This window comes from Hirundo rustica, chromosome 7 (genome assembly GCF_015227805.2).
Source record: "Hirundo rustica isolate bHirRus1 chromosome 7, bHirRus1.pri.v3, whole genome shotgun sequence".
In the NCBI taxonomy this organism is placed as follows: Eukaryota; Metazoa; Chordata; class Aves; order Passeriformes; family Hirundinidae; genus Hirundo; species Hirundo rustica.
Window position 1 is genome coordinate 24827232 of NC_053456.1, and position 12151 is coordinate 24839382.

The 12151-nt window shown below is 39.5% G+C and overlaps 1 protein-coding gene across 1 annotated transcript; it reads left to right on the forward strand.

Annotated features, from left to right (window-relative positions):
* The first annotated feature begins 591 nt into the window (after positions 1-591).
* Positions 592-11669, forward strand: ICOS (inducible T cell costimulator). The gene is made up of 6 exons (XM_040070022.2): positions 592-670; positions 6323-6361; positions 8254-8592; positions 10034-10143; positions 10754-10844; positions 11369-11669. The coding sequence occupies exons 1-5, from the start codon at positions 592-594 to the stop codon at positions 10841-10843; spliced, it is 657 nt and encodes a 218-aa protein (XP_039925956.1). The 3' UTR covers position 10844; positions 11369-11669.
* The last annotated feature ends 482 nt before the right edge of the window (positions 11670-12151 follow it).

Below are 12151 nucleotides of genomic sequence, written 5' to 3' on the forward strand. Positions count from 1 at the left end.
GCCTGATCTCCAGGATGGAAGTCATGCTGGAGTGAACATTTTAGAAGTCACAGGGCTGAAGGGATCTTTCTGCAATTTGTCCATGTTCTTCCTATAAATTTCAGGACCAGGACACACAAGAGACTTGTACCCCACTAACAAATGGTTTCCACATAGAGCAAGACCATTAGTTATGCAAAACCAGTTGAAACTGGCGGGGAGAAACCAGGTTGCTACCTACAAATGTGAATGTACTGTAAATTAATACTAGTTGCTGACCATGGGCCATCTGCAGAAGTCTACTGTGGAGGACTGCAGCCTCTATTGTGACAGACTTTACAGAAACAGTCTTTGCAAAGTGAACATCAAAAGCAATGTCTGAAAGACTTTCATCTTCCTGTCTGTGACAGCAAACCATTAGGCAGGAAAAGAAATAAAGCATTAAACCAGTTATGTGCAACAACTAATGCTGACATAGCTATAACGTAGTCAGGGGACAAATGTTAAATTAAAAAGTCATTCTGATTATCTTAAAATTTTCCCTAGAGCCCACAAACCACTTCCTTTTCTACCCATGTGTTCTTCCCCATCTTGGCAGTAGACAGAAGGCTGATGCCTCTGTGTCAGGCAGGCATGAAGGCAGTTGCTGTAACTTGCTGTCTCCTCTGCTTTCAGTTTGAAGTGCTGTACGGTGAGTAACATTTTGGACTATTCTCCTTGCAGTAGGTGTCTCTATAGAATATAACTTAGCCAATGATGGGAGACAGTAAATGAGGCATGGTAGCAAGGGGTTGGAGGAATAAAGGTAACAGCTGTAAAAAGACTGCTCTCAACTTTAATATCACTCGAGTTGGTGAGAAGATAATTGCCGCCAGCATAGGACATTTGCTCTGAAACTAAAAAGTACAAGTTTTTATTGTTTATGTTCTTTAGCTCATCTGCTCAGTGAAGTGCTCTACCCTTTAGCTGCTTAGATTGTAGTGCTCCAGCCAGCTTTCCTTGATGGATATAAGATCTCATAGCAGCGTGACAGTGAATAATAAAGAGAAACCAAGTTATCAATATTAAACCTGCTCTCATTTGAGCAGGGAATTTTTATTCAATGAAAAATGTATATGGCATGGAAGAGTAGATGAGATCATTTTGGTGCAGGCTTGAAACACAGACTTAAAAGGAAGCATGGAATTCCTATGCTGTGTTTGAGAAGGTGCACAGTGACAGGACCAATCTCAGTCCAGCCTTAAACATGGATGTAGCTTTTAACAAGATTCAGTGTTTTATCCCAGCTGTGCAAAGTAAAATATCACAGCTTTTTCTGCAACCTCCCTGAAACCCACATATTAATGGGTCAGCATGGAAATACAGATAATAACAGATTAAGAAGAGTCTTTTTTTCCATGCATATTCTCTCCAAGGATTTGGTATGATGTATCATGTAAATAAGATCTGAGATTTAGTGTGCACTGTTACTAAACACCATCTAAATACGCCCCTTTGATGGTTGTGCCAAGGCCTATTAAATATTTGTTTCTAAAATTCTAGTGAAAAGGAATAGAATTTAAGTACTCCCGAGGTTTCCAGAAGAACTTCAGCTTTCCTATAAATAAAAAATAGTTTTCAGCTCTTTAGGTAATGCAGATACATTTTTGAAGCCAAATAAATATATTGATAGTATGCCGAGTTTTCAGATAGAATGAAAAGATGGGGGAAATAACAATAAAGAGAAATTGTAATCAGTCACTCTAAAGGGAGTTCTCCTTGGATAGTTGTTCCTAAATCTACTAACAAAAAATCCTTTCAGTTTGGTTACTTCTCACTTAGTTAATTTAGCATGAATACCTGACCAGCATGCTTTTACACATGACTGAAGCTATCTAGAAAGCCCTTCCTTATGGGAAGAAATGAACTGTCATTTTAAGGGTGCAAATAATTGTTCTGTCTGATACCAGCATTTTCCCTTCTTCCTTCCTTCAAATATGGAGGATAGGATTTGGGCAGGGGACTGGGGAAAGGAAATGATGAGAGAGAAGGTCACTGTGTGTAAGAAGAAATGGTATCTCTCATGTTTTTTGTCTTATGGTGTTCTCAGCAGAACTTGTGGCCTCTGGACGTAAATAGGTCACAGGAGGTGATATATACGTGTGCATGTGTGCATTATGATTTGATAACCCAATTGTGATAAAGAAATTGTTCATAAGAGCAGGGAGCCTCTCTGTTGCCTGCAGAGAAATACACGCAAAGGGATTTTGGAGTACAGAGCTGTAGGTAGGATTCCACAGCACTTGAGGCCCTTGCTATGAAACATTGCACATGAGCTTTTGCACACCAACATTTGCAAAGCGTTATCACTCTTCACCCATGTATATCCTGTTGTCAATACAGGAGAAAACCACGGTAATTTCTTAGAAGGGCTCCTGAAATATTATCAACAGTGGCTGTTCTTTCCGTGGTATATTTTATATGAATTTCAGTATTTTTCAACATAAGTTATACCATAGAAATAATTCAGACTAAAGACAGCTTCCTAGAATAAATCTGGCCATTACTGCTTTGCCCACAAGCACTCCTTCCTCACTTAATCCTGGATTCTTGAAAGATAGAAACATGTTTGTTTTAGGCATATGACTAGTGACACTAAAATTGACAGTGTCATCTTTCAAAATGCCTTGAAAGTTTGAAACTACAGCAACTTAAGAACTGTGTGTAGTTTCATTCTGTATTTAGCATTAACAAAACAAATGTGTTTATTTTAAATGTGAGGTCTGTAATTTCCTTGCTCATCTTCAGAGGCAAACACACACAAGTGAAATTATGCTTGTTCTTTTTATCAGCTTATTTTTCTGAGAGCTGGGGAAGATCATACAAACAGAAAAACAAACAAACAAACAAACAAACAAACAAAAAAGCGCACCATAACAGTATTCTATTCTACTACCCTAAACCAAGCTTGAAAAGTGATTGAAAGTGGTTTTTAAACTTCTGTTAGGACCAAAATGCATAACAGATTGGTGATTTTTTCAAGTATTACTGAGTCTGCCAAAGAGCAACTAGAAAGCTCAAAGTTGCAATCCCATTAACATGAAAATAATACACTTTCCATTGGTATCAGTATCCAAGCAGGCTACCATAGAAATTCCCAAACTTCTGCCTAAAGGCTTTCCTGCTGCACTAAAGATGAAATTGAAATGGAAATGTACATGTCTGTAAACACCGTTATACAGAAATGTACACACATGCACCTTCTCCTTCAGAATTTAACATAACAAGATGTGAGTTTCATACACAAGTTAATCTTTTAGTTTTATATCTAAATCACAATATTTGTCTTGGCACTCTGCTTCACATCAGGTTATCCAGGAGCATGTCCTTGCAACTCCCCATTGTGACATTGCTAGGAAACAAACTAAAGATTTGTTTCCTCTTGTCTCAAACCTTTATATGCAATTGAATCCTCTCTTTTATGAAAAATAACAGAAGGAATCTAACAGCCTTTTTTACTGCTGAACAAGCAAAATACTTCCATTCAATTTCAGCTTTACCATAATGTAGACTTTTATTCACATATTTCTGAGGCAGAATTAGAGAGAATTAGTCAGTGAATTTTTCAATAATATTGGATGTTTATACCCCAGTTTCTTATCTCGCATCCCACTGAATGTACATTCATTCTGACTGGAGCTTAGCAAGAAACACCCCAAATGTGTCTGGCCACTAACAACAGAGTGCTACAGGTCCATATGATTACCTAGGAATGAATGGGTACAAACGGACACGGAAGATCAGCAAGGGGAATGAGCAGCTTTTTAGTATTCAGCAAGTGCATTCAAATTTGGAGCTGATCCAGAATAGCTAGTGAGTTGGAAATTTATATCAGCTCTCACCCATTGTAGTCATTCTGTGCGGACAATTTTGTGTTTTAATCTCAGGCACTGTTAATCTAATTCTAAAATGAGTCATCTTTATCCTACGCTAAACACATTCTTCTGTATGGATACTTGTTTCAGAGGAATACTAATTGCATTGCATTTACCAAAATGCTCGTTCAGAGAAATATATTACTCAGCCTTTCTTAAAACAGGCATTTTAGGCTTCTGGGTTGGAAAGAATACAAAACGATCTTTCAGCTTGCCACAAGGTCACATGAACTAAACGCTTAATGACCTCTCTCTGCCCTTTTCCATTAAAAACAAGGATTAAAACCATGATCTCTGACAAATATTTTAACCCACATGGTATGAAAGGGCAATTTCATTAGCTAACAGCCAAATTGAACTATTGTCAGAGAAAAACAGAAAACAAATCTGAAGTTGTTACTTTAGTGCTCGGAGTAGGGTTGTCCCATGCTCCTGTGGGACATGGAAGGAATATGGCACCTGACTCTGCTCTGACAGAGTCAGCATCTGCCTTTCTTCTCAGATGACCAGTGACAAATGTAAAGGTTTCAACTCCAGGTAGATGCTTCTCAAAAGTATCAGATAAGTTTGTGCATTCATCATGCTCCCTAGCTTCTGCTGTACATTTGGTTTTTCTTCCCTTCCCTAAATATTTTGTTGGATGTTTGGGCTAATTCTAAAGGTATGTGTTACCAGATGACAGGATGTCAAACTACAGAGCATTTTAAGTGACATTTATCTCAAATGCTGCTCTCATAGCAACAGTTTTCTTTCATCATGCAACATATAATTCATCAAAAATTATTTCTTTATTTATCTTATTTATCCATATTTATCTTATTCTTTATCTTTCCAGTCTATATAACATTTTAAGGGTTTCCACTTTCTGTCTGTGCCTTCAGTGTTTCTAGAGCTCTATTTCACTGTGGCTTGGCAAGCTGTGTGTTTCCTCTGCCTTATCTTCACACCGGTGATACAAGATGCTAAATACCTTGTCTGTTATCATACACTTAAGTAATAGTCCCGAGAGAATTACAGATATTAGAACTGTCACTGAATTAGATAAGGGCATTGACTGTGCACAGTAAACCAGGAAGAATTTGATAACTAGGAAAATGGTAAATCAATCAAGAAGGAATAACAGTTTCTATTGCTCTCTAACTGAGCATCACAAAGTGTCTTCCAGAAGTCCATTAGCTTCTGTGTCACACTAAAGATATCTTAAATGAGTATCATTCATTTCAATGTCCTTGCCAATGGCAGTAACTGGGGAGCAAGAATTCAAAAAAGGAAAAAATCATGAACACTAATAGATCGAAAGAGTTGAGACCATACAAAGGCACCAAAAAGAGAATGATCCTATCTTCCTGTGCATTTACAGGCCAAATGTCAAAAATAACAGGTGCCCTGGAAAAAAAAAATTATATTGTGCAATCAGTGCAATACCTGGAACAGCAGGGCATCTACTCTGTGTGGATCTATCTAGACACCATGTAGCTGTAAGAAGAATAGGGTAGTGCACCAAAGTCTTTAAGTATTTGCTCTGTATTTCCTTGGCATCATAAAATCCTGATGTAGATATATTTCATTCTAAGCAGCATCTGAAGAACTTACTCAGGCTACCAGGAAACAGGAACAGCAGATAGAATGTTTTTCTGTTTATCTGTCTACCCATCTGAACATTTAATTTTAGGGCATTGCAAAAAAAAAAAAAAAAAAAAAAATTCCAAATGAAAAACAATCAAACTGTGCTATGCTGCCAGTACTGACATACAAACCTTATAAATTGTTGCCATAGTGTGAGGTGATGGGGGCAGCGGTTTAAAAAACAAAACCAGAACAATTAGTAAAAATGTGTCTGTGTTCAGAGTAAGAGAAAAAGGTTCTGTTGGAAAAGGAACAAAACTATATGCACTGCTTGAATGTTTTCTTGATGTATGTATTATTGGAACATCGTCCAGATAATTATAAGTTTTGGTGCTGTGTCAAGCAGTGGGGGAAGCAGAACAAACATTGATGGAAATGAGTACTTTGATCTGGGAAAAATACAATGCTGGTTCATTGCAAAATCAGGATTCTTGAGAAATCAAAAATATGCTTTTTTATTTTAGGCAGATTTCCTCAGTATCATGGTGACAGAGTTTTACTTTCAAGTCTGTTCTGTTTCTGAAGTACATGTATTACTTTGCAAAGGTGTTTTAAGAATTTGTGAATGTTATGTGTATGATCAATACAAATTATTGCCTTGGGCATTTTCTTTCTACTTTGATTTTTTATATTTCATTCTTGTATCATATCATATGGCTTTAGAGTGTAGCACGGAGAGGATTGGATGGGATAATGATACAAATTATCGAATAGCTTCAGCATCTTAACATTACATGGTAAACCCCCTGTTTCTGCATCGCTCTCCTTGAATTTTAAACAGAAAACAATTTTGTATTTTTCAGGAGCTGACAGCTGCTTATTACGTGCATGCAAAAATATAGGTAAGATGCATTTGCCTAATTTGGTTTATGGTTTTAAATGCCTTTCTACATCAGAAAATACTGCCCTTAAAGAAAAAAACAAAACAACCTGTCAATTTTACTGCACATTTTAACATTTTTTTTCTGAGGGAGTTTTTTGTGTTCCTGTTTGCTGACTTTACAAAGTCAAACTGTGAGGTAGCAGGATGTCTTCAGTCAGTTCACCTTCTTTGCTTCTCCAAGAAGTTTGTAAAATGAGAGTCACACAACATCTGAGAGCTTTTCATAGAGATTTTGGAAGGGTCAGTTGTGATTTCTGGACTGCATGTAGATGCACCCACAGAGTAACATTTGTCCTCTACGCCTTCTGTTATCTGAGCGATAATGGTGCTATAGCCCTCTAAGTAATTAGGTTGAAACTTTATGTCATGTCTCAAATCACTATCTATTCCACAAAGACAAGTCAGCCCTGTGGTTAAGGCAGTCACGTAGGAGCTTGTGGTTCACATCCCATTTTAAATTTTCAGCTACATCATCAAACCAGCTGGGTCACTGGGTTCAGAGAGTGGTGGTGAATAGAGTTACATCCAGCTGGTGGCTGCCTACAGGTGGGGTTCCCCACTTGTACCTTCAATAAATTTGCAGACAACACCAAGTTAGGTGGAAGTGTTAGGTGGGAGTATAGGAATGCTCTGGATAGGCTGGATCAATGGGTCAAGATCAACTATGTGAGGTTCAACAAGGCCAAGTTCCAAGTCCTGCACTTGGGTCACAAAATCCAGGCAACCCTACAAGCTGGGGGAAGAGTGTCTGGAGAGCTGCCTGGTCAGCAGCTGGCGGAAGATGAGCCAGTGTGTGCCCAGGCAGCCAAGAAAGCCAGTGGCATCCTGGCCTGTATCAATTACTGTGTGGCCAGGAAAATCAGGGCAATCACTGTCACCCTGTACTCGGCACCGGTGAGGGCACACCTCGAATCCCGTGTACAGTTTTGGGCCCCTCACTACAGGAAAGACATTGAGATGTTGTAGTGGGCAGAGAGAGGCAACAGAGCTGATGAAGGAGTGGCTGAGGGAGCTGGAGGTGTTTAGCCCAAAAAAAAAGGAGGCTCATGGGAGAACTTGTCATTTTCTAGACCTACCTGAAAGGAGGCTGCAGCGAGGTAGGGCTCTTCTCCTACGTAACAAGTGAAAAGAGGACAAGAGGAAATGGCCTCAAGTTGCATGAGGATTTAGACAGGATATTAGGAAAAATTTCTTCACGGAGAAAGCAGTCAAGCATCGGAACAGGCTGCCTGCAGAAGTGGTAGAGTCAACACCCCTGGAGGGATTTCAAAGACACATTGGTGTGGCACTTAGGGACTGCTGAGCTAATGCTTGAACTTGATGATCTTAAGGGTCTTTTCTAATCTAAATTATTTTATAATTGCATGTTCAGTAGGGTACAGATTATGAATCATAAACCAGAGATAATTGTTATCATTATCATCTTTGTTCCACTTGTTTTATCTATGAGCGGGAAAATTAGACACTGAGGCAGGGATTTTATGTCTATACAGTGTTTGGTCCAGGGGGCCTTTAAACAAGATCTAGTAACTGATATTGTATGTAATATTAGCAGCTTTAGTAGCTTTAGTAGCAAGTAATATTATCGAGGTCACAGTAATCTCTCCAGCCTTAGAGCAGGTGACAGGCCAGGTCTCATGTATTTTGTCAGTAGTGTCCAGCACAACCAGAATAGTACACTGGTATCTCATTGTGAGGGCTGCTTTTCACAGCCAGACCCTTCTGAATACTTACATGCCTTAAATTGCAATCACATGGTTCATTTGTTTTGTTTAAATGAGTTTCTTAGCGCTTTAAGGATTCTTTTCACTGCTATGTGTGTGACTATACTTACTGTTTTCATGTCTTCAGATCAGCCCCGTGTTTCTGATGCTCAGGTGATGGTGGAATTTGAAAAAGGAAACTTCAATTTCACATTCCCCAACCCCCAAAATGCGAGTGAGTTCAGCATGACCCTCTTCAAAGGGAGTGAAAAGAAGGAAATCTGTGCACTCCATTTGAGCAAAGAGAGAGTTATCCCCACGAGTAATGTCACCTACTGTCAGACACAGAATTCAAGAACCAGCACCACTTTCATTCTTAAAAATCTGGAAAAAACACATGTTGATGTTTATACCTACTACCTGGAGATATTCTTACCCCCTCCTTACATAGAATGCTGTCTGAAAGAAACCTATTTGTATATCCAAGGTAAGTTTAGTTCTCTTCTCCCCTCACTTCAGTTTACTGATAAGAAGACACCGGGTATAGCTATGCTGCAGTGAAAAATGTGACTAGAATTCACACAGATAATTACCAGGTGGATTAAAACTACTTAGCAGGGGGCTGGCAACAGTGGAGCTGTGTTGGCACTCTGCTTAGCATGTCGTCTCCATATTTATTCACCTTCTTGGGCAGGTTTTGCAGGCCATGCTTTGCGTAATGGTGGCGACACCCAAGTTAGCTTGACAAGAGCTTCTGGAGTACTGCAGTCTCTCCTTTGCCTGCAACAGCAATTTCTCTTGTCCACTTTTAAAGTTGCTGAGTATAAATGTTAAGATTAGGTCTAGCTGGTGGGAAAAAAATCCATTCTGAGAACTATCTTCAAAAGCCTAGGATTAAAGAAAATCGATTGTCAAATATCCATACCGGTAGGGGCATATGTAACTCTGGGATGCCATTGAGGCATGAGGAAGATGGTGTTCACCTCTGTGAAGCAGACCATCAGCTTTAGGGCCTCCTTAGAGCAGAAGGGATCCAGAGCTTGAGAATTTTTGGCCATTTACCGAGAAGGGCTTGGACTAACTCCGGAAGATTAACTTCCCAGGCTTTAATTTTCACCCGGCTTTCATTCAGTGGCTCTTTAGTATACTAAACTGAAAGAGTTAATGGTGGTTTTGCTCACACCAATTCTTGGTTCTGCATACAGCTCAGTTGCAGCATGGTTCTGCCTATTGTCCTTCCCTTGCTTTCTTTTCCTGTCTTCCAACACCAGGAATAAACAAAGATAGAAGCTGAAAGGCTACAGCAATTATGTCTTTCAACCCTCTCTATATTTAAAAAAGCTTTTCAGAATCAAGCTGTGACATTTGGTTTTGTCTGCAGTGTCCATTTCCACCTGTATGGAGAGCCAGATGCTCAGAGCTTTTTCTAAATGTTTCACACCCTGTCATATTTTCTCCCAGATCTGGGCAAGGGTAATCTTAAGTACCGCAGCTTGCCTCGCTATCCAAACAAAATGTCTACCCTTCATTTGACCAGGCTGCCCTTTAAATCACCTGTAGACCTTATTGCATACAAGCTTAAACCCTGTTCAGATCTGAAACATCATGTTGGAGGTTGGGATTTTTCTGGGTTTTTTTCTTCTCTTTCTCAGCTTGCTCTCAGGCCTGGCTTGGTTTCTTTTCAATCTACACTTTCAGCACTGTCTACCGACAGTTTCCCCTCTCTTTATGAAAAAATGCCATCTTCTGCTTCCTACTGAATACAGTTTTCCAAGGTGGTAATTCACCTCAGCAAAATGTTTCTTCAGAGTTCACTTCAGCTAATTTATGAAGATGAAGAGGGAAAAGAATTGAAGTTATCTGTAGAAGGCTAAAATAAAAATTATCAGTAATGGCTTTTTTTTTTTTTTTTGCCTCCCCATCTTTAGATAAGGAAGACTGCTTTTCACTTGGACTCACGTCATGGATAATTATCAGCCTGATCATTTTTGCCATTTTCTGTGTCTGCTTTGTTGTGTCCTGTTGCTTAAGGAACAAGGTAAGCAAGTATATGAGTTTATGTAGAACCCTTCTTCCAAAGGTCATGGATGGGGAACTTGATTTAATGAGATTTAGAGAGTGGGACAGGCACATGCTCACCCAGCATGTGCTGTGTTTTTTGACAAAAAAACTGAGTTGTTAATTTACCACTGGAATTCAAGTCATTGATGACAGCAGCTCAGATTTAATTTTTCCAAGACAGAATTGTTTATTGATTTAAAGGCTTGGAACCAAAGGAAAGAGAAGAAATGCTGCACATGTCAGCAAAATTACTTTGGTAAGCAGTTCACCTGATTGTGTTCTTTAAGAAGGGGAAACAATCATCAGTGGAGCAATTCCAGCACTGTTCTGTGTTCTGCTGCAAAACCACTTAGATTTGACTCAGGAAAGAAGGAAGACCAAGGACATTAGCTATTCTTTTGGGCAATGTGTGTTTTTAATTTTCCGTTTGTTTTATTCCAAGTTTTCTATGTAAGTTTGACATGTCTATTCTGACCTTAATGTTCCCATTGAAAACAGAGTAGCTGCCCTACTTAACAAACAAAGGCAGGAGTGACAAAGGTAAGTGACCACAAATTAAATTCACAGAATTTTCTCTCTGTTGGCAGAATCAGAAGTGTGAATCCAACTCCCATGAGTACAACAGTGAATACATGCCCATGGCAGCGGTGAACGCAGCTAAGAAAACAAGAATCTGAGGTTGTGTTAAGCCCATTCGTACCTCTGCTTGTGACTGCAAGGCTTTCTCTGGGAGGGGAAGAACTGCTTGTTGTGTCTGCCATTGATTCGGGGTGGCTGGGTGACTGGGTGGGACAGTAACTTGTCAATGGAGTTCACGCTGCCACGTTGCAGCAAGACAAAACTAGAAGTAAAATCTCTGGAAACCTTCTGAATCATAGTGGTAGGCTAGTTCCTAGAAATGCCACTGCTTTGCGGCTGTGCAAAGCAATGATCTTATGTATGGGGAAGAGATGCAAAACTGTTCTGTTCAGATTCTTGAGATGTTGCATGGTACCCAAAATCTCTGTGGGGAAGTGATTTACTAGATTTGTGAGTGTTTCTGGCTAAGAGCAAATATTCTGTAGAGAACGAGGAACTTCCTGACTACTTCAGCCCTACAGAAGCTACTACACAAGCAGTTTTGGATACAGAACAGAAGCAGAATTTGGACTTACTCAGACATATGGGTGCTGCATGTAACTGATTCTCCATTTCTATTCTAGGTATAAGTTGCTTGTGGCATGGAAATCTTGGAAGCAGAGTTTTCCAGCTACTTGAATTTGGACAATGGGAAATCAGCTTTCCCCCACCTTTCCCAACCTCCCTGAGCTCTCATGATGGCCCTCTGCTCAGCCATGTGACACCCACTGCAGTACTGTTGTGAGCTGTGTTTTGCTCCAGCCTTGTTTGTGAGCTGGCACCCTGCCTGATCCACTGACTCGGACATGAAATGATAACAATGTGTTAAAGATGTCAGCTTTTAGTTGAAGAAAATGTAAGATTCCTGTAGTGCCGCTACAGAGAGAACTTTGATTTTCTAAGTCTCCTTTATGATAAACTTTTCACCAGGGGCAAAAAAAAAAAAAAAAAGAAAAGAAAAAAAAAAAAAAAACAAAAAAAAAAAAAAAAAAAAGAGACTACCTCCAAAGCCAATCCTTGTGGTACAGCCATACTGCCATGCATGTGTTGCACACGCCCTTTAGTTAGGGTTAGTTTAGCAGGGGAACAAAACCTGAGAGAGTACAGCAGAGACTTCTCTGTGACACACTGCCTCAATTATGTATATCTGCCTTTTTTGTATTTGTGTTGTCAATACATCTTTGCCATTCACACCTTGGGGCTCCTCGTATTTAACTAAATCCTGAATTCTTTTACTACAGAGGAATGTATTACAAGATGGATATATTGTAAGACTACAATTGATCCTTAGGTCAGCTCAAACCTACAAGGTCTGTCCCTAAACTAGGAGGCACAATCTCTTCTGTTCCTGTCTTGTAGCAGAAACA